Here is a 22,945-nt window from a genome sequence, read left to right on the forward strand (position 1 = left end):
CTTTCTCGCCCAGCCGCTTGCGTTTGGTTGTGCGCTATCGTCTTCCGAATCAGCTTCTCAACTGTCACTCTCGCTCTCCGCCGGGGTTCCAAGCGCGTCGTCCCCCTCGTCACCGCTGCCGCCAGACTCGTCGCACTCGCCTTCCACGTCTGATAATTTAACGTCGTCCAGTTCTTCGAAGAGTCTATCCGTGCATTCTTGCAAGCGTCGTGAGCGTTGACATGGCACCACTAAAATAAGGCCTCCAGTATCGGTGCACCAAAAAAATATGAAGAGAATACGGCTAAGGCGAGGAACGCACGACTTACAACCACTAAGCCCTGATGTCGTCAAAAGTGGACATGTAAACAAAGGGGCAAAACAGAAAAAGTATGCAGGTTAGGCCTACAATTTTTCGCATGCGGCCTACGCTAACAGTAGGAAATAAATATAAAAAATATCAGCCACAAATACTCGAGACTTCAAAAGTTATACATTGTGAAAGTCGATACTTAGCCGAAGGCTGCTCAGCCATGGTACGAACAAACACTTCGTCGTCGTCATCACGTGAGCGTCCACAAAATGCTCCGCTGCTGATCGCAGTGGCGATAGGGCTCTCGAAGGAACACCCCACAAAAAAATTGTTTTCAGTTTTGGTTTTACACGTGAGAAACGCGTTTTACTTTGTGGGATCAATTGACGACGCCAGGGCCGAAAGGGTTAAATTGCCTAGTGATAGCTTCTATGATTTTATCGTTCAAGTTTCTAATCATAGCGTTGGTAATCTGATCGGCGCCAGGGGCTGTATTCTTCTTGGCCGCCTGGGCTGCCGCAAAAACCTCTTCCGTGGATATTGGGGCGTCTAGCTTCGTATTTTGGACGCCCGTATCATTAATTTGGCCTGTTGACTGTATCGCGCTCCCTCCGACATATATTTCCTTGAGAGCCTCTATTAATGCCTCATTCGTGCCTGGAAATTCCTCCGCTATCCTTTGCAATGTTCGGCTGGTGGCGGATTTGGACTTTTCCGGGTCTAGGATATTCCTCAGGATGGCCCAGGTTTTTGCGGTGCTCAGTGTGTCCTGTAGCGAATTGCAAAACTCGATCCAGCCCTCAGTTGCCAATTTACTGGCATACTGATTTGCTTCCTCTGCCAGAGCTACGATCCTACGCAGAAGGTTCTGTCTGCTCTGCTTTGGCCGCGATAGTCCTGCTCACCAGGGTAGCAACGCGGGGATAATTTGAATTTTGCAGGGTCTAATGTCCCTGCAGCTTGACCACTTTGGGGCCAATTTCCTGCAGGCATATTACATCTGGTCTGATTGGTGCACCGTTTATATAATTTTTGAGTGTGGCTGCGCGCTTGTGAAAAGTGCGGCAATTCCATTGCCAAATCTCTAATTGTTCCGCACTTTTCAATTTAGGTTGAGCCATGATGTACGAGAGCCTCCGCGTCGTCCCGACCCGCCTTTGATGGTTTATGGGTGATTGGGGTGGCAAGAGGACGCTTATTAATTGCTCTCTGCAAGCCCCCCACAGTCTCGTTTACATATTGTTTCTGGATTCTTAATTCCTCGCCGATGAGTGATTTTCTGTCTGACATGAAATTTGTTAAAAGGTCGTGGAGATTCGCAATGATACTCGTATTTTCTCGGACTTGGTTCTGGATTTGTTTTATAAGGTTGTTCGTGTGCGTGGGGATGCAAAGAAGCTCATCACCTCTTCCCCGCCTAGTTCCATTTCCTTTTCTTGGGTGGGATGTATTTGCGACTCCTGCTCGTTAGGGTTGACCGCCGAGCCAGAGGCCTGCAGCGTGTTAAATGTGTTTTCGAACTTCTTTTGCAATGAGGAGATTGCCAATTGGAATTCTTGGCGCTCTGCCTCAATTTGGATCTTAAGCTGTTTAATTTCTTGTGTTAGTCTTTTGTTTTCATCAATGATTTTTCTGTATTGTTTGTCTGTTGCAGCACTGGGAGACACGACCCCCGCCAAGCTCACCTCATTGTTTGGTTGGTTTGCAGCTGCTTCTTCTGCTCCGGTTCCGGTCTGGGGGGACGTCTTCCCGTCGTTTTTGTTGGTCGAAGTATTCTTGAGGTTTGTTTTCCAAGGGTTGTCCTCGGGTTTGTTGGCTTTGGTTTGGCGTGCCCTCGATGTTGGTCTTGATCCTGATCTTGATCGGGACTTCCTTCGACTCATTGATTCCTCCCTTTCCGAGCTGAACCATCGGGGGTGCCTTTGTTGCTCGAGTTCGGGGAAGTCCTTTTTCGAATTAACCCACTCCGATTTCCGTCGAGGCTGCTCGATTCTAGACCTTCGGGGGGCTATGTTCTTTAGCTTCTTTCGGCATGAACTGTCGCCCGTCGCGTGTTCGTCGCCACAGATGGCACACTTCGGTGAGCACTCGTGCCCCTGATTAGGTTCAGTTGCCCCACATTTGGAACACATGCTGATATCGGGTGTTGGGCACACATCGGTACGATGACCCGTTGAACGGCATATTTTGCAAACCTGTATTGTGGGTTTGTATGGGTAGCAGATCGCTTCCGCTCCCATAAAGTACACACACCTTGGAAGCACCTTTCCGGTGAAAGTCACTATCGCCGATTTGGACGAGCCCAGCATGCGGGCTCTTTCAATCTTCACACCTTGAGTGCGGATCCGCAGGTTCTCCATTAGTTCCGCCTGAGGTGTTCCGGGTGGTAACCCGTGAACAATGCCTCGCAAGACATCTGGGTCTGCCACATATGAATTGAAGGAGTGAAGTTGCCCCCTGATTTTTAGTTGTCTGATTTCGCGCAGCCTTCCCGCCACTTGTTCGTGTGGTGTGGATAATATGGCAATATTGGATCCGGAATGGATCCGCAGCAAAAAACTGTTGCCTCCAAAAGTATTCTGGCAGGCCTCTATCACTGCCATAGCGAGCTCCGATCCAAGCAGATCTTTAACCATGAGGCCCTTGTGTGGCCTCAAAATGACCTTGATGTCATCCTTCGGGAGAGGCGGAGGTCCACGGCGTTTCCTACGTCGGAAGTCGCTGTTAGCCTGGCTCTCTGTTTTGTCGAGTCACCCTCGAATTTCTTGATATTCATTTCGGTTCCCTCTTCGGGTTCCTTTTCGCTTTTCTTTCAGTTCTTTTTCTTGCGACGTGATAGAACGGTGTGCCACCCGTCCTCCGTCCATGTTTGAGACGCTGCGACATCCTCGGCGTTCTCGAGAGACTCGTCGCTATTTCCCCGTGCCTCATTATTTGTGGTTACATGTTGCAGAATGTCCCCCGCTTCATTTGGTTGAAGGTCTGACGCCCGAGAGGGGCCCGGAATCGGCTCATCTACGTCCATATGGACTTGAGAATTAAGCCCTGTCCGGCATGCTCGGTTACCAAAGGAATAGGATCGACCGCGGCCGTCCGCAGCAGTAAACATAATCCTAGGCTTGGGCTTTTCCTTCAAAACGTGAGTCTTTTCCCACTCAAAAGTCTGAAAAGAGAGGGGAACGGCTCACCTTCGACTTTCTTGGCGTTAGGAAAAGTCCGTAGAGGCCGTAAAATGTTGATTAAAGTCCTGCGAGCACACACAAGCACCGCATCCGGCACAGGTGAGTCTTCCCGCGCCGCGTCGCTGGCCAATGTCGACTAGCGCTAGTACTTCCGCATGTGCGTCGAATCTTCTGGTGACGATAGTTCTTCGTGAAGTCGTCGTAGGTCCAAGAATTCGGTATCCTCGGAAACCTTGTGACTTTACGAACACGATGATATATTGGTAGTGTTTAGCAAGATTTGCGCACGATAACATTTTAGGAACGGAGCGTGATGCGATCTGGTACTCACTGCTCTCAGACCTCATTCAGAAAGAACACGTGGTTAGCGCGGAGCTCATTCTTCAGCGGCGGCGGCGCCGCAATCGAAGTAGCACACGGGCATGCAGTGGGTCCAAAGCCCACGCCAGCGCTTCGTACGTGCGCTGTCCGCATGCCTGGTCGTACCGGCACGCCGCTTTCCTCCTCACCGTTTTCACCATACCCTCCTCCATTTTTCGCCTCCTGCTTGTGCTGGACTTTACTCTCTGCTTTCCTCCTAGCGTCTTTCATGCCACCCACTGCGCTCTGCGGTCGCTTCCATCTTTCGCTGTACTCGTTCGCTCAGTTACGCCGACGCTCGCTGCGCTCTAAAATTCATCGATTACGATACTCCCTTATGCTAAATTTAAGCGCCACTCTATACGTGTTTTCATTTCGCGATATTTTGGCTGGCGCGGACAATCAGTCTCGCGCGGCGCATTGCAAATGGAGCGAAGTGTGGCGCGACTACCTCACTAATCTGCAGATCGCGAGAACCCGCGCGTGGGTTACACGCGAGCGTGATTCACAGCTGCAGCCACCGACAGACCTTCCAGACGATGCGCACTACTCTGGCGCCATTTCATAGCCATCGTCGCCGCACTAAGCTTTTAGCAGCGAAGCTGTTTACCTGACGGACCTGTACGAATGCGCCGTATGCGTGGTACGTCTCTTATAGTGGGGAGGGGGGGGGAGGTATCCGGGCTCGCTAACGTCTGTGAAGGAAACAAAGGATGGCGGCGCAGCGTAGTCTCGATAAAGGGGGCAGGGCATCTGGGCTGGTTAACGTTCGTAATGTGAACAGAAAGGTAACGAACGACAGTACGGCGCAGAAGAAAGGACTCGTGACTTCACCGCGCGCCGCACCTGCGCAGTGACGTACAGTGTAACCGCACAGGCCACCGTTGCTGCCGGCTGCATCTGCTGTCGTCCGCCCACAACGGCGCCGGAGCTGTGGCGGGAAAACACGGGGATGTGTGCCGCGGTCGCCACCGTGGTGTGTAAGAACCGGATTGTGCATTGCAGAGGTAGACCACTGAATTCGCCTCCAAATAACGTCAACGAGAGCAGATGCGAGTCTAATCGTCCGCGTCGCGAGCAAGCTACCGGTGAAGCTTTCGACTCGGCGTCCAAACGGCAGAAGCGTGCGTTTCCACCTGCTTAGTTTCATCTGGGCGAATTCCAAATTGAAAATGTTTCCGGGGTTGGAGTTTGGTCTTAGTTGCTCGGAACAGCTTCGCTGGCTAATCCGCCACCATATGAATGGTTCAGCCCGAATTTTTCCCTTTTCACGCTTTCGCCATACCCTCCTCCGCTGTCATTTCGCTCTGTCAGGCCGCCGACGCTCGTCGCAAGAACGGGCGCCTAGGAGCTGCGCTGTACAACATGATTGTGCAGTCCTTATGCGGCGAGTATCTAGACCGGCGGGCCGTCTTGCGGAGCTGCGCATTTCGGCATTGCCGGACTGCAGTTAAGCACACTTGCACCCAACGTCTGCTGTGCAGCGAGAGGCGCATGAAGTTTGTGCCGCGTTCGCCAATTGTGATGCTACTTTCAGTTCGCCAGTGCTTACTTGCTCGGTGTGTCGGCAGTTCCTTTAGACGAAACTTTCACGATGGCTAACATCCTGCTCCTTTTGGAGGCTCATTTCGCTCAGCCTCTGGCTTTGCTCCGGTATCCACACTCTAAGCCGTAAAGGAGGAACACGGAGCAATCGCGGCTGGTAGTGCTCGTGATCGGCGGTTACGGTTAGGAGCGTAACTTCGAGTGATGCGTGCAGTGCGTATCTTTCACGAACAAAGTGTTTGGTCCTCACTTTCAGAGGTACTGACAGAGGGATGCACAGAAACATTAAGTCTCTCTATGCCCCGCCGTTAGTCCCTCAGTTTAGGCGGCATCTTCACTGCTGTTGATTATGATTTGAGCTTCGGCATATGCTTATTACTTACTCACTGCTGGCCCAGTCGTTGTTGCCTTCAGCTGTTGAACTCGAGGCTGCAGCTTCGATTCCTGGCCATTGATGCTGCAGCGCTTTCCATGTGGAGGTGGTATTCAACTATTTAGATGTATATACGATTGTGCACCATGTGCTAAAAATTATTATGGCGGCGTTCGCTGCGCGTACCGAAAGTTGGTCGAGTTGGTAGGCTTTCATTACGAAATTTCAGCGCGCACACAACAAACGAGGACGTATGTGCTCTCCTTGCCTTCCGTTCTTGTTTGTGTGCGCGCTTGAATTTCGCAATATAGTCCCATTGTACAGTGGCGTGTGGGCCTCGGGAGAGTTCGCCCTCCTACAATATTGTCACGGGTATAAAACTATTTACGAGATGTATTTACAAGGCATATGTAAACATCAGTATAGAATTCCGAGAGGCTGTTGCCACTTCGTCGTCTTCACTATTGACGACCTTGTCCTCCTTTCCAACCGTAACAATATTAACTTGACCCCCCCCCCCCCCCGCACTTGTAGCGCTTCTTTGAAACTGACCGTATAAATGCAAACTTACAAACTCGTGGAGGGGTTACCACAACCTTGCCATAACGTTTCTCTTGTGTGGTATATTGCCTTGTAGTGTGTGTGAAAGGATCTGCCTTGTATCGCTCTGTTAACTTCGCCCGGTCTTAAAGTGAAAACAAAAACGCTACTTTTTTTACGGGTTTTCTTGCCATCTTTCGGTATATGCAGTAACTATAGTTCCTGCATATATGGTTACTAACCATTGAATGGTTAGTACGTTTAAGCCTATCCAGGTGGCGGGTACAACCATTCGTCTGAGGGTAGCAATGGTTGGTCTCCTAGGGAACAATGCTGGGGCCGAACAGTTCATTTTGTCGTTTATCCTTGAGGGACCATTGTTGTCGCAACGCAGTTACTCCCCAAAGGGACGAAATCCCCTACCGTTTGCAGTGTAATTTGGCTTAGAGTGCACGCTGAAATTTACCCTATTTTTACACAGCGGGCGATGATGGGATATTACTTTATTGTTCCCGTTGTGGCGTAATGTACCATCGTGGGCAAAGGTACACCACCCCCTCCTCCTCTTTTTTCGCCTTGTAAGTTTTGCATGAGCGGACAAAAAAAAAAAAACGTGCGCAGTTTGCACTAGTAGTGCAACGCTCGAGTTAACCGCGGAGCTTATGCTCACCTATAGCTTTTACGTCGCTTGCCTAAGTTGTTCGTAGGCTTGGGCAAGTCGTTTCTAGGTTTTACGAAGTTATAGTTGGCTTGCCTAAGTTGTTTCTAGGTTTTGCGAAGTTATGCTAAGTTGTTCCCTCGGCGGGTTTGACGCTGGAAATTTTCCAGCAGTCGCAGGCCGGCGTCTTTCTCGGCGCCGTCGAGCGTTCAGGCACTAACTCTCGCGTTCCCTGGACTGAAACTCGGGATCCTCGACTCGGCGTCGCCTCTTCTCTGCCGCAGCTTTTGCGCGGTGTTCCGGATCAACTCGGCTTGGACGCATCGCTTCTAGCTTGACAGTACTGCGCTCTTCCTGATAAGCCGCTTCTTCTTCTTCGGGCGGCCGGACTTTCTTCGGTCTTCCCATGACAGCAGCACCACGTACGCACGGAGTAGAGGAGGCGAGAGGCCTGTCACCGCGCCACCTGTTCAGAGCTTACTCGCCTGTGACGTCACGACTCTGCCCTGTGCGAGGAGTGGTGCGAGGAGGTTACGTAAATCGGTGCTCACTCAGGTGGTTGCTAGGCAACGCGAGGCGGCGCACAGCTGGGCTGAGTTTTCTGGTAACGCTCCACGGCGAAACTAAAGCTTTAACAGCTCCGCTGTTAAAATGTTGTTTAATATTATGTAATCCCCAGTAGCGGTTTGAAAAGTAATGGGGAGGCTCTGGCTTTTGCGTAAGGCAGTTCTATCGCATTCAGTATGATCTACAAGGCACGATCGCGTTGCCACCCGCTTACGCGTTATAGCTCATACTGAGTGCGATATTACATATAGCCCCGAGCAAAAGCTGAAATATCGGATAAATACCTGAACAGATTTCTTCCGAGCCTAGGCATCCACACTGAAATCAAACGGTACATCCCACGTGTGCATGTTCGACACATGCAATGAGCTGTAACAATTCCTCATTGTACGGCTGTACTACAACCAATTGTTGTTCATGTCGTGGTCTAAACTTTTGCTTCTGTGGGTACATCTGCTGAACTTTTTTTTCTTAACCAAGGAATTAACAACTGCATAGTGCGCCAAATGTTTATGCTGTGGCTGAGCATGGTTCCGGAACTATGCAACGTCTAGAACACTTCATGATCACACGTGCTGCCCAGCGTACTCTACCTCTTGCGAACAACTCTTACTTTATTAAATGTAAAGCAATATTTCATTTTTCGAACGTCATGTCCCATTGTAGTACCGCATACACGACCTCTCTGTTATGTCTACTCGTCCGCGCTCTGCTGTTCCGAACCAAAGTTTCTAACAGCCGTTGCCGTCTTCCTATCTCATTGTGTGCTCATCTCCTTGTTCCTCCGTGATATTTATTTAGCCACATTGCATCATCTCATATGCGTCGAGCACTACGGCGCTCGATCGTATCTCGCTACGCGCCTACAGCCTGGCTCAGACCACGGGGCGTGCCGAGTTTACCTTGGACGCATTCGGCTTTCCGTCTTTGCCCCATACAGGCGACTGCCTGTCGGAAGCAAATCACTCAGTTTTCACTGGCATATTCGCGGCTTTCATCCCACGTGCAGGAATCTTTGTCGAGGCCGAATATCCGCCGCCTTGCCAACCAGGGTACATTGACGCCGCCGGTGACTGCATGCGCGTCCTGTGAGAATTTCTGTTGCCTCTTTTGCTACCTTCCTTCCAGTTCACCGGGACGGAGCCAGCTATAGCGAGCAGAGGTCGGCGGACGGCTGCGCAGCAAACGGGGGCAGCCGGACGCGCGCGCCTTCCGGACCGACCGCACATTTTTGCTTTCTTGCGGGCTTACTATTTCTTCCGTAAACATCGCCTTTTCTTAATTCGCGCAAATCGTGTCAGACACTTACGCCTACGTAAATAGTGGTCTGTGAGTCTTTGCATGGTTCGGGCGATGTCTTAAATATCGCCGTACACATTTACGTTTAACAGGAATGCTGCACGTCATTTCGCTTCGTTCGCTAAGTTGCTGCAACTGCGTTTTCACCTTGACCTAGAGCAGTTCAAGCAAAACCGAGCGTTCCATTACGAGAGCAAAAATCTGCACGTTCGAACTTCCCTTCGAGTTCCAAAGACAAGCACCACGTGAAGAGGGGGTAAATGTAATACAGGCAAAACGGCGTTTCACAATAACTCACTGCTTTTGGATCATAGCAGCAAAGGATTAAGGATGAATACAGGTGCAGTCTTTCATTTTCGCCCGTCGTCCGTCACCTCTGCTTCCTCAATCAATATTCATATTGTCCGTACCCAAATCATGCTTTGCACTCTGCCTTCTCGAATTGGACAAATTTTCAATTTTCTTCTTTTCGTCCGCGTTAATTCTACACAACTTTAGACTTCCGCACGCCTTGAGTTCAACATGTATGTTCTTAATCCAGCGCCACCAGCTATATATGCAGTTAGCCCACACCGCGAGATTCTATCCCAACGCCACTTAGGAAAGCATTGTGCCAATAGGCAAGCCACTGTGTCTTACTGTCCTGCGCGTACTTGCTTTCGCTCTCCAATTAACGCAATGTTCGGCCCACCACCCGAGTCTGCCTATTTATGACATTGCGATTTTTCACCGCGCCTCGGCTCCGTCTACCCCACCCTAGCACTGATCCTCGGCTGCGGCAGCAAAGCTCTCCTTTCACTACTATTCCTGCGCACTCTAGAACAGGAACTTTCGTCCACCAGTTCCCCGTAATCGGCACCAGCTGCTGCCTGTTGCCTCCCACTCTTCTTTCCGTCACCTTATTCTTTGTGCTTCAAAAAGATGGTGTCTTCTTTCAACTACGTAGTCCCGCCGATGTGTCAAGAAAATCTCGTTAACCGAGAACAGAAACGCCGTGTTTGCTCAACGTGCTTGATATACGTTTGTCAGCAGATTCGGTGCTATTTATTTCATAACTTCCAAAGGGAGGACCAGTAAAGGCGCGTAACGCAAGTCGTACAGGGTCGGAATTGTGCAACGATTCTATATTACAATTCATTTCCTTTTCGCGCTTCGTCGGTGGCCATAGCAGCGCTCCGCATACGTTTATCACCACAGTTGGCGACCGTCCACGACCTGCCGATCCTGATTAGAAATATCTGTCAAAAGGAAGTCCTGGGTTCTCCGTCTACTAATATGGGACATCGGCTATTTCGCAATTTCCGTTCAGCGGGTGTCTACGGGCTTTCACATTTCCCTCAGCACACCCATTTCCGTGGCGAGTAACTGCCGGCACATGCCTTCACAGGCTGACCCAAGTGTCCACGAATGTCCAATATTTCTTAGCGCACTTTTCAACATGCCCTATGGCGTGTGCGCAATATGTTGCGTATGCAGTCGCTATGGCGGTTTTCGTCCTTGCCGTTGACGACACTCGCTGCCTTACCCTATACACTTCACACCGTTATCTCGTTACTAAATTATTTAAACTGCGCGCAGTCTTATTGAACATATTTTAGAGCCAATGGTCTCCATTCTAATTCCATTGTGCACTGCTTTGTTCCTCGTCTAAGTAACATCCCTAAAATCTCGTCGACGGGGGTGAGCTGCTACTTCAGCGCATTTCTGCTCGGCCGTCACCCAGCATGTGCCGCGGCACAACTCTCACCTACACAGGCATATCTGCTATGCATTAACACCCTGCTCCGAAGATTTAGGAAGCGAAATCGGAGCTGCATTTGGTTGCGCGAATTTGTGCGACACTTCGTGCATTGCCGCATTCACCACATCACGATGCTCGTCTTCCACACAGCGAACCGAGATTAGCCCTAGCCGAGACTTCCTCGGCGCGCAGCTGACATGTGTGTGCGCGCGCGCCCTTTTCCAAAATGAAACCCTGCACAAATGGCTAATTTGCTGCAACATGCCCTGACTCTTTCTGTACTGCTTATTCCACTTACCTCCACTTCGGCGCTGATGCTCAACCGCCCGCTTGTTTCGCTACTTGAGCCAGCCATTCCCAGTCACCACCATCAAAATGTTCGCAATGAAAAAAAACACTCCTTCACCACTTCATCCGCTAACGGCAGCCGCGCCGCACCTCACGCTGCTCATTTGTAGGAGCGCTGCTATCGGCGACGAATAAACTTGAACCAAAGCGCACGGGACCACGGATAGCGCGACGGGGGCACGCCACGTCGCGTGAGATGCTTCTCGACACTGGCCTCACGGGCGTGAGCGTCGCACGCTAAGCGCACGTGTACAGCAGCTTAGCGCTCGCTCGCTTGCGACGGCGGAAGTTCAGACCGGCTTCATATCCTCTCCCAACTAAAACTTTCTGCATTGGCTAAGAAAGTGTCGTGTGATGGGCCCTTCGCAGCGTTAGCTCATTTGCTCAGGCATTCACCCTTAAAACGGTTGCACCCTTTGGAGTGTATATTTGTCCCACAACGATAATCGTCATCTGCCTTGCTTGCGTTTCCTTTCTTGAAAGCTCGGCGCTCGCTACTTTCCTGTGAAGAAGCTGCGTCACACTGATAACGCGCATGCCGTTCGTGACTGGGAAGTACCAGGCTCGCAGCGTTAAAGAAAGGACACGCGGGACAGACAGATGACGATTATTGTTGTGGGACAATATACGCCCCAAAGGGTGTAAATTTTTCTAAATGTTGTGCAAGGAGAACAAAAGGTGTTAATACAGGTGCTAAAAATGACTTCTTCAGAAGCTGGCAAACTTGCTGGCTTAGTAGTTCGCGTCATATGCAAAGGAATACCGTTAACAGTGTTCGGCACATCTGCAACGCTTGCACCGTCTGGGCTGCTTGACCTGTAAAGACGCTGTTCTCTTGTTTCAGCAAATGTGTAATGCTCAACTTTCCTTCCATACAGAGCGTTGAGCACTCTGTCGTGATCACGGGCGAGATAACCGGTCTCCAGCCAGGAGCCCACGGTCTTCACGTGCACGCCTACGGAGATCTTACCAACGGTGCGTTACACCATGCACTCATTTCAATGCACCCCGTGACAGTTTTTACGCGCACACACACACACACACACGTGTATATATGTGTGTGTATGTATGTATATATGTATATGCTGGCGCAAACAATTCCGAACGTTCCCCACAACAACAAAAAAACGCCCCATTGTGCCAAATACAAAGCAGAGCTAACAGAGATGCTTGCTTTCGTTAACCAATTAAATGCCGCTCAGGCGTGATCATAAGCCGTCGACTCTGTGCGCCGACAGGCTTTGGTTTTCAACTGTGCCTCATGTACACAAGCATCTGATCGAAGCTAAATTCGTAGTTTGCTGTACGTGTGATCTCAACATAAGGGATGTTTACATGTGAAAGATCGTGTGCAGTATTATTACTCTTGCACGACATTCGTGACAAGGCGCGTTTCCTTCTATTTACGGCATGCTTCTCGTTCCTCATTCTGTCACCCAAACTTCACAGGAGGGTGGATGTTAGGGTGAGTGCTCATAGGGCTAGTACAAAAGAATGTTTATTTCATACGCTGACCACAAGCGTAACAACGCTTATTTGTTCCGAAGTCATAACGGCCTCTTGAACTTTGATGCATTAAACATGTTCACATGGGATAGTTCATTGCTTACGAGGTAACGCACATAAGGCACGAACATAAACGCTTCGCTTCTTGCTTTCGTGTTTCTGCACTGTTGCCTATATAGTTTCGTGCCCGCTTGCTGTAGCCCTTGCCCGCAGCTTCCTTTCTGCGGTACAGCACATAGGAAAATTCAGTTCCGTGACGATATACATTCCTTGCAGGCTGCAATTCCACCAAAGGCCACTTCAATCCCATGCACAAGGACCATGGTGCTCCAGAAGACCGCGAGCGGTAAGACTTCACTGCTGAGTATTGCAATTTTCATTCCCGCATAGTAGTGTTTGTAGATGGATACAAGCAAGCTTACGCTACATTGTGCTCGCGCTTTCAGGCGTACTTACGTAAACGAACTTTGTCCCTCTAGATTGTGAAATGTTTGATTTCATAATGCACAACTTTCGCAGCATTGGAAGGCTAAGGACTGAAGTGTCTGATACGGCATTGTGTTCCAACAATCTAATTACCGTATTTGCAAGATTCTAACGCGCACCTTTCTTCTAAATAAAAGGTGCGTTCAAATTGGCACGCGTGTTACAGTCGCAAATAATTCTACTCAAACTAAAAAATTAACTCGATTCTTACTAAAAAAGCTCCATGCAAGATAGCTAGCCATACTGCTATCGATAGCGACGCTTGGTGGCATCGCACGGTCGGTCAATGGCGCGTGGAATGCCCTCCCGCAGACGACGGTTGCGCGAGCCTCCAGGAGTGTGGCATTTCTAGTCCATTAAATCAAACTGAAGATGACTTTCTGGGGCTGGTAGACAACGAAGAAAAGATGTCGTCGGACTCGGATAGCCGCTAGCTGCTAAGATTCTGCTGTGTGCGTGTTTGTGTACCTTTGTATGTTCCGTAGTATCGTTTGAACACGGTACGCGTCGACTCGGCTTTCGTTCCTTGATGTTCCTGGTAGAATAACCACAAAGTCATCTTTCTTTTTTTATATTTGGGCGGTCATATAGCTGCGCGTTACAATCGGTGGCGCAGTAGAATCGTGCAAATGCGGTATTTAGAAATGCTCCTAAAGTCATTCAATCTGGCGGTACATGCTACTTGAGGCACGGCGGCGAATTTACAGCAGTAACCTTCATGGCAAACACATCCCCGTTTATGCATGCTCATTTACTGCTAGTTGGTCTTGCATCCACTCCAAGTGATCGTTTTATTTTTATAGGTTCCACTGTACCAATTCCACAAAATTTCGCATTAAGTGTGCAAGGAAGTTTATTTGTTTATGCACGTCTACAAAAAAAAGCCATTCCGCAGAACAAGGGAATTCTGCCCCAGTCGCGGCTGAAATTTTCTGTAGTGCTACAAGAGCGCGTACTTACCATCCTCTCGGAGTACTCCTTGGAGAAAACTGCTTCGCTTCTACGTATACAAGCACATTGTACAGATGGAGCGGTCTTTCTGTAAACGACTTCTTCAGTCAGTCGTCACTCCCTCTGTGCTCATCGCAGTTGTTTTATTTCGCCGAGCCCAAGTAGCCAGCCTTGCCTGCCCGTGTCGTCACAAGCAGCACCGCTTCATTTACGAACTGGACACACGCAGTGCTTCTATGTCTCGCAGCGATAACGCTTGTGTTCGCATGCTGCAACGCACAAATTTTTTTTCTTTCTGTCCAGACACGTCGGTGACCTGGGTAACATCAAGGCCGAGGCTGATGGCAAGGCCCGCGTGTACATCACTGACAGCATGATCTCCCTCGTTGGACACCACAACATACTCGGCCGCGCTATGGTGGTCAGTGTCTCGTACTTTACTCCTGCTCGGTTCTGCGAGTCCGCTAACATCATTTGTTCATTTGCTTGGACATAAGCTTGGCGGTGAAACCTTTTAACTATCGCTATACTTTATCGCTTACTGCAGCTCCCTGAAATGTAGAAGACTAAACAAAGAGCTCGTTGCAATCGACGACCTCAACCACGAAGCAGCCAAAAGCTGATCTTAGCATTTACATAACGGGTGCATAGCACGATAGCTAATTAGCATTCAGGATGCTATTTCAACATATCCTATTTTCGAGAAAAGCGTGCATACCTCCAGCGCGGCCTACTGAAGTGATGTCAGTATATATCTGAACGGCTCGCAGCCGATGCCTGTTTCTTAGAGCGCACTGCACTGACCAGACATCGATTGCGGTCTGGCGACAGTCGGCAGACCGAAATTTGTGTCGGGCCGGCCTAGTGCGAGTGAGCCTTTACATGCTTACTTGTACAGCTTCCGCTGTCGTCCAAGTTCTCTGTCAAAATGGTGATTTAGCAAATGTGATGACCACTTTGTGGACGTACACCTAGCAACCAAATTTCTCCTATACAGGAGCGGCATTTGGCTACATTTTGCACTTTTTCTTGTAGCGCACAAGGACGTAGAAAAAGCTCACACAGGCGCTATCTTCTAACAATTCATTTCCGGGACGGACGCCACTTTTATACTCTCGCTTTTAAGCACGTGTCCCCTGACAAAGTTCGCACTGCGGTTTCGGTCGCGATAATCTGAACTTTATGGTTATATGCGAATGCGAATCAAATCCCAATCAAGCCCAAATCATCAAAAACGTTGCTATGGACGCTGCGGGCAACTCATTCGCTCGCGTCGCAGTCCTTCATTGCCGTCGCAGCACTTCTTGCATACTCTAAAACAAAATTAAACCCTTTCGGATGTATCTTGCCACACAATAATCGTCACCTGCCTTGATGCGTTTCCTTTCTTTAACGCTACGAGCCCGGTATTTTCAGTAACTAACGGCATGATAGCATTCCCGACAGGAAAGTAGCGGGCGCGGCGTTTTCAAGAAAGGAAACGCATCAAGGCAGATGACGATTATCGTTGTGTGGCAGAAGGGGTAATCCAAAGGGTGTAACTTTGCCTAAGGGTGTATGAAATTACAAACACTCTTAAACGGTTGCACCCTTTGGGGTGTATATTTGTCCCACAACGATAATCATCTGCCTACACTCTTAAAACGGTTGCACCCTTTCGGGTGTATATTTGTCCCACAACAATAAGTCATCTGCCTTGCTTGCGTTTCCTTTCCTGAAAACTCGGCGTTCGCTACTTTCCTGCCAAGAATGCTGCGTCACACTGATAACACGAATGCCGTTCGTGACTGGGAAGTACCGGGCTCGCAGCGTTAAAGAAAGGAAACGCGGGCAAGACAGATCACGATTATCGATGTGTGGGCAGAAGGGGCACTCCAAAGGGTGTAAACTGTTCTTGGAGTGTAGAGTGTAGTGGAAATATGCAGCGATTGCCTGCTCTACTTCAAGTGCACACCTGTTCAAAAGCCAGACAAGCGTCCTGAACGTACTTCATTGCAGGTACACGCCAACCCCGACGACTTGGGAAAAGGCGGGACAAACGAGAGCAAGGCGTCTGGCAGCGCCGGTGCCCGCTTGGCGTGCTGCGTCATCGGCTTCGTTTCCAGCTCGGGATGGACTAGGCCCGACTTACGCCTACTGTGCGCCGCGCTCGCCTTTGTCAGCAGCCTCTTCAGGCACGGTGTATGAATCCACGGGTTATGCGTTGTCTTTCATGTATCTGTACATAGCCTTTTTTTTTTTTTGTTTACGGCTTGTTAAATAAAGTTGATTTAGCTACTTGTTGTATCACTGCCTTCCGGATGAATCTATAAGCGTAAAGTTGAACTTGCATACGTCGCTATATCCACGCGTCTAAGCAGCCAGGGTTCAGCGTTCTCCGCTCTTAGCACTCAAATATTAGTCTTTGTTGGTGTTCAAGCGTCGTAGTTCCTTTCGGTAGCTCTCCGTATTTTTTTTAAGGGGCACACCGTTACTTCAACGTTCAGGTGGTGCGCGACTACTGCATTTCCGATTTGATTAGCGTAAGATTACCGCCATGCCAAAACAATACACAAATAAACATAGGTTGTTCGAGGTGTTGCCGTTGCGAACACGCGCAACCGCTCTATCCAGACTCCATTTCCTATCAGCCATGACTCAAGCCAACAACTACAATAACTTTTTCGGTCGCAACCATTTGTGCATGTAATAGACGCAAATGTAGTTTTTATGCATTACCTTAATGCTAATGCGGCACTGATTGTACGCTCCCATACGACACAAGACTTCGTCGCTAAATTACAGCGAAATTTGCTTTCTATTTTCCCACACGGCGTTAAACACTACAATCTTACCGTCAAAACCAAATTTACAACGAATTCAACACATTCTCCAGCGCAATTGCTTCTGTTTCAACCAAAAAGCGCGAAATGTTAGCCACAGTATAATCAAGCGTCTCCGCTGTCTGCCTTAATACGCCACCTAAAGTATTAACACGTGGCTACGGCTGACATTTCCGCATGGTGGTCATACAGTAGGTGCTGCGTTGCCGAGGTCGCAGGTTCGGTGCAGGTTGCGGCGGCCACACTATGATGGGGGCGACATGCAAAAACGCTCGTGCTTAGATTTAAGTGTACGTTGAACCAAAGATGGCCAGAACTGCTCCGCACACCATTGCCGCTTTTATTACTGCACATGTGCAGTCGGCAACAGGCGGTGTCCGTAGTGGTACGCTAACACACTGTAGTGCGGAGGCCCCGTTGCGTTCGAAATCCAGCTATTGAGGAGGTCCGTCAGAGTGCGGGAGCAGCTGGTAATCATGGGCACCTTGCGCTGAAGCTTTCCAGAGTTGTCAGCAGCGCCATCACACATAGCCTAGCGAGTGGTGGAAGCGAAATGTGTGGGGCGCGATGAACATTCGGCGTGACGTATGCATAGCATATTTTTGCCAACTCTTCGTGGGGATAGATCACGTAGAGTGTCAGTGCATACAGACCCCCAAGTACACGCAAGAGTTTACATATGCATTATTTAGCTGCTGCAGTCTTTAGCAGGTCAGTCGTCTACAGCAGTGTGCATGATGGCCGTTGGAAACGGTGAGAAGGCTATTGGCTGACTGCTGCGACTTCTGCCAATTCTACAGAAGCTGGTTGCAACTTCAGTTGTTAATGCCGGCTTTTAACATTTTATCATTCACCTTTTCGGGCTCTCGCCAGTATTTCCACAACGTTTCTGCAAGGCTTCACATCTATGTGTATTTATGTTCCTTACCGGTGGGCATGTCTAAGGTGTCAATAACAGCTTTTAACTGACTACCCCTTTCGCGGTTTCTTTTGCAAATAAACTGAAACACTACAGAATTACGTTAAAACTGCAGTGATGTTTGAAGATCGTCCATTCGTATACGAAAAGTTGGTAGACCTGGAGAATCAGCGTGAATGAGCTTTTCAAACGGATGCGAAACCCACACGAGTAACGCTACAACCGGCGCTCCGAGGATGTGAGATATCCATTCACCGAGGAGAAGTGAGGGAACGTGGGGCTGGTTCAGACACCCACGTTTTAAACACACATTTCTACTACATTATGTACAAGAATGATGCCGAAGTATTGAAGTTCAAATTCGAGTTCCAGCCGCCGATCTCTCTTCCAAGTGACCGTCTCATCTTTTTAACCCCTCCGTCGGTCTGGTCCCTTCGCCTTCCCCCAATCTGGCGTCAGGAGATGCATGACATGATGTCCCGCCAATCCGGAGGTTGTGAGCTCTTCTGGGGGGAGCTTGGTCCAAAACCCACACGCATATCACTTAGCAAGAACAGGCAAAGGGGGAAGCGCAATGACCCCGTCTCCGGCGCAGACGTGACAGCTTGGGCTTATGATGGACATGTTTTTGCCGCAAATTAAGACACACACAAAAGAAAACGACGAAATTGTTTTGGGCTGTCAGGTTATGTGAAGGAATGTCCCCCTCTTAGCAGAGCCCCTCTTGGCATAGCTCAACTGTTTGCCATGAATCGTCGGGGATGGCTCTGATGAGGTCATCGGCTCGTTTCCTATTGTCCTCCGCGAGTGACTGGTTTCGCAGGGTAAAAGGCCGAGAACAACCGTAGCAAGACTGCGCATTAAGTGACATTTTAACACATGGATAAAGCGACAGGCGCGAACGCTGGAATAGCATACGTGTATGTTGGGCGTATTGGTACATGAGACGGATACAAGAATTGCGTCGTCTTATGCCTATCTTCTCACGTTTTTTCCTTGTCTCTCTCTCTCATATATATGAGAGAGAAGGAAAAAAGTGAGAAGATAGGCATAAGACGACGCAATTCTTGTATCCGTCTCATGTACCAATACGCCCAACATACACGTGTGTGTGTGTGTGTGTGTGTGTGTGTGTGTGTGTGTGTATATATATATATATATATATATATATATATATATATATATATATATATATATATATATATATATATATATATATATATATATATGGTTATAGAAGCTGATGCTGTGTAGAAAAGTAAAGCAACGTCCCAAATGCTGAAGCCCGATTTCTTTCTCGTGGGCTTCTCTCCGGGTGATGAGACTAGCTGCATTATTAAGTAACGTAGCGGGGCGGGGCTTGTTAATTTTTCACTTGACATCGGCGTGCTTCAAGGCAGCGCAAGGTAATATGAATGACACACTTGGTGGGCTTATTTGCGTTCCTTGCTGCTTGGCACAAGAGAAAAAAAAGTTAGGCTTGGTGCCAGCGAACACCAAGTCGCACGCATGCACTGCAGTGTCATCTGGTCAAAACGAAGGCAATACCGGCGCCTGCAGTGTACTACATTCGCGAAGGGACGTTTCCTGACCGCGGCATTAGCGAACAATTAAAATCTCTTATAGCAGAGCCCTGCAACGTTCACTACATTGGTCGAACACGTAAGTTGTAGCACTTGATTTCAGCCGGCATACTGTGGCTGCAAATTAATTTTCTTGTTTTTCGACACCACTGGTATCGGAAAACTTTCGCTCGCGAGTGCACTATACTGCGCTCAAATGACGCGAAACACGTGACAGCGGATTGTGCTATACGGCATCTAAATAAGGACGCTCGACAACACCCAATATCATGTTGCCATTCACGAAAAAACTGTTTTATTAGTTCATTGAGGCAATACACGGGCTGCGAGACGCCGCAGAGGAGGGTTATTTTCAGCGCGACCCGCAACGAATGTTTGGCATACGAGCAGTCTTCAGAATGCTACAGTTAGTCGACCTTGAGCCGAGCAGCAGCAGAACGCCATAGGAATCGAGCAGCCACGGTGGGAGAACTTGTTTTTCGTTAAACTGCACACAAATCTCTGATCCAGGGGAATTCGCGCCAAAATCATGCATACCTCCCTACTCTTGTGTACCGAGTCGGCCACAAAGTGCAATGCGCCACGAACCCAACAGTAGCTGGTCTAAGATATTCGACAAACTTTTCCCCGCATCAAAAAGGGATAGGAACACCCCAATGCAAGATTCGCGCACGCTAGAAAATGCCGCAATGGCCAACAACACGTAATGTCGCTCGATATTTTTCCTGGCCTGAACGGTACCTCTTTTGCGCACTCACGACAAATCAATCTTGCCGGCGATTCCTGACGCACTACAGCTATACAATGTTGAGCACGCATCTTCGGTCTTCTATGCAGTCAGCGAAACGCCTGGAGTTCACGTGTTCAGAGGCGTCTGAAGTGCATGGCGCTGAGAAGGGACAATGAGTGGGAGGGCGCGGTCAGTTGGGTTCATACGAGTATTCTGGCCATGGTGTACGGCCCTCATCAGCTGCAGTACTGAAGCATCATCGTTCCAATCAGTCGTAGGCTCAGTACTGACGCCATTGTACGTACTTCTGGCAGCAGCGCTAGTCGGCGGCAGTTGTTGCTGCAGATATCACATTTTCTGACGAAATACTATAGGATCCGTGACACCCCCTATTTTGTCGCATGGCTAACACGTCTAGATTGTTTTCGGCTACTGTGAAGAGCGCATATACGCTACACGACACGCTGCTCCCCACAGATGGGTCCTTACGCCATAGTCAGTCGTTGTCCATGCAACATCGAAGATTGGCCATTAAGTTTTTATGAATGCTAAAGAACCTGCGGCTGGCATTCGAACGTGCGCATGCGGCGGTGCGAGTTACGTTCCACGCGTTTGGCAAGGAGTCTCCATACACCATGTCAAACACCGAGCGGTTGCATGCTAAAACGCAGGCAGTGTGTGTGACAGCGAACGTATAGACCCATTTAAAACAAGGGGCGCGTTAAATAAGTTAGTAAAGGAAGTTTTCAAGAAATCCTACAGTGGAGATGGAAAATAATGTCACAGCACAATCGGATAATGTTGTAAAGATGTAAACCTTGCTGGGAAGCATCTATTGCTCTTGACACTTAAATGACTGCCAATCGTCGACGCCACAACTCCGCTAGACATGTTTGCACAACTATTTGCAATCTCACCTGACAAATATTATCACACCTCTCTGCACACTGTTAGCGCAAAGGTACATCTGCGACTGCTGCGCGGTTCTAATTCACGTGGCATTTGTTCACTACGAAAACGGCGGGTACAAAAAGGCTAATCTCATTCTGCGCGTATACCTTGCACTACCTTTAGCACGTTTCGTTCTCCACGAAAGGCAAGATCCCGCAAGGAACTTGTGCGCAGGCGCCCTTTACATACGCGAGAAAGGTAGAGCGAAACCGATGTCAGCTGGAGCACATCGGCTCGGATGTCCTTCAGGAGTCTCGCAATGCCTCGACTTTATTTCTTCAAAGGGGTTTTTGCCAAGAAAAATCTTATCAGATTCTCAGCATGTCATTCCAACGGCGCCCCGATCTATATACGGTTTTACGAACGTAGTGGCAGCATTGAGCGTGCGCCCCACGGAATTTCGGGTCGCGCGTCCTATCCCTATGTTAGTAAAGAAGCAGCTCGATGGCCTTTTCCATGTTTTCAAAAAAGAGAAATGAGCATCATGCCTCAAACACAGACAATGATAATTTTGTGTAATGTACAACGAAAATGGGTGAAAGTTCGAGGTCTTCTGCTTTGTTGCACTACTGCCGCCCTCGCCGATGTCTTTCTCGTCCGCTTAAATTCTTTGGATAAAACCGGAACCTTGCAAAAGATTGTTTATAAACAGCAAAATGGGGGCAGCTTTACCAGAGCGTCATTTACGCTCCTCCCTCGTTGCGCGCGCTCATGTGGAAGCTGAGAACTGCGTTCACTTCGTTCTTTACGAAGAGGTGTCTTAGCGAGTTACCACCACTTTTCCTTATCGGGTATGTTTCTAGCGATCCCATTTTTGACACGACCCAAAGCTATTGCGGTCTAAAAATGCGAGCCGACATGTGCCACCGAGGCCATTGGTCGCGGTGACGTTCCGTTTGTGGGTGTGTATATTTAAACCTGCCGGGTGTTTTAACGAAAATCTTGAAAAAAAAATGCTTGTCAGATAGCAAAATTCTAGTCCATAAGCTGGTTTACTCGAAGAGGCGGACATTACTTTCACAAGAAATTGTAATATATTACCAACTAATTAATAAAGATTCATTCAGTTTTTAAGTAACTTATGGCACATATTGCAATTTACAAACTCTAGCCCGGGAGTTCGCAAGGCGGATCCACTTGGAACGAACTCTCACGATGACACCAGTTTTGATATATCGATTCCTGAACTCTGCGGAATGCACTGGCATTCCAGTTACTTTGGTGCTTCAATGCATAAAACGTTTCGAAGTGGAACGACAGTGCATTTTTACAGCAAGCTTGACGGCGAATATCTCGTAAATGACGTCATTTACAGAATTCTTTTCAGGTGGATATGCCTTGCAGTCATACCCGCTAGAATTTATGAAATTGATTTGTGCCAAAATATGTGCCATAACTAAATTAAGGGGTTAGTCGATTGCGCATTTCAATTTCTTGCGCACGTAAAGTCCGCCTCTTCGAGTAGACCAGCTTACGGGCTAGAATTGTGCTATCTGCCTCACACAAATTAGTAAACATTTTTCAAATGTTCGCTGAAACTATGTGGGGTAAACTAGTTTCATACATTTACTAGAGGGAACTCTGGCGCTAGCGTCTTCAGGAGCTGTAATGGGAGCGGTACCAGCATGGGAAGTACATGGATTTGCATAAACTTCATCCTTATGGCTTCAAACCGCTTTGCGACTTCGTAAACTCGTCGCTTTCAACAGTGTAGTGTAATAAATAATTGAACACTATTAAAATTGTCCGACGACACGATTCGAACACTGGAACTCTAGCACACAAGCCTGACATTGATACCATTAAGCCGCGGACGCATGTACCGACACGCGAATGAAACGCCCTTATGAATTTATCGCGGGCATGCCAGTGCCTTGAGACGCTTGGCGCGTTTCGATTTGATCACCTGGACAAGCTTAATCGTTGCGATTATTAGCAATTGTGCGTGTTCCCGGCGTCTCCTGTACTTCGAAGAACAAAGATTACGCTGAAATTTACAATAAGATTCATGTAGCGTAATATACAAAGCCACAAGAACGCATGAATCCACAAGCACGAAGATCAGGCAAATCCATGTACTTCCCATAATTCC

At 48.7% G+C, this 22,945-nt stretch overlaps 1 protein-coding gene across 1 annotated transcript in view; it reads left to right on the plus strand.

Annotated features, from left to right (window-relative positions):
- LOC142585924 (superoxide dismutase [Cu-Zn]-like) overlaps window positions 1-16,125 on the plus strand; it is a 29,769-nt gene extending 13,644 nt beyond the window's left edge. Inside the window, exons 2-5 of the mRNA XM_075697017.1 lie at window positions 11,784-11,880; window positions 12,688-12,757; window positions 14,152-14,269; window positions 15,847-16,125. Of these exons, the coding sequence (XP_075553132.1) occupies window positions 11,784-11,880; window positions 12,688-12,757; window positions 14,152-14,269; window positions 15,847-16,035 (474 nt within the window). The 3' untranslated portion in view covers window positions 16,036-16,125. The remainder of the gene's footprint in view (window positions 1-11,783; window positions 11,881-12,687; window positions 12,758-14,151; window positions 14,270-15,846) is intronic.
- The last annotated feature ends 6,820 nt before the right edge of the window (window positions 16,126-22,945 follow it).

Source organism: Dermacentor variabilis, chromosome 6 (genome assembly GCF_050947875.1).
Source record: "Dermacentor variabilis isolate Ectoservices chromosome 6, ASM5094787v1, whole genome shotgun sequence".
Classification (NCBI taxonomy): Eukaryota; Metazoa; Arthropoda; class Arachnida; order Ixodida; family Ixodidae; genus Dermacentor; species Dermacentor variabilis.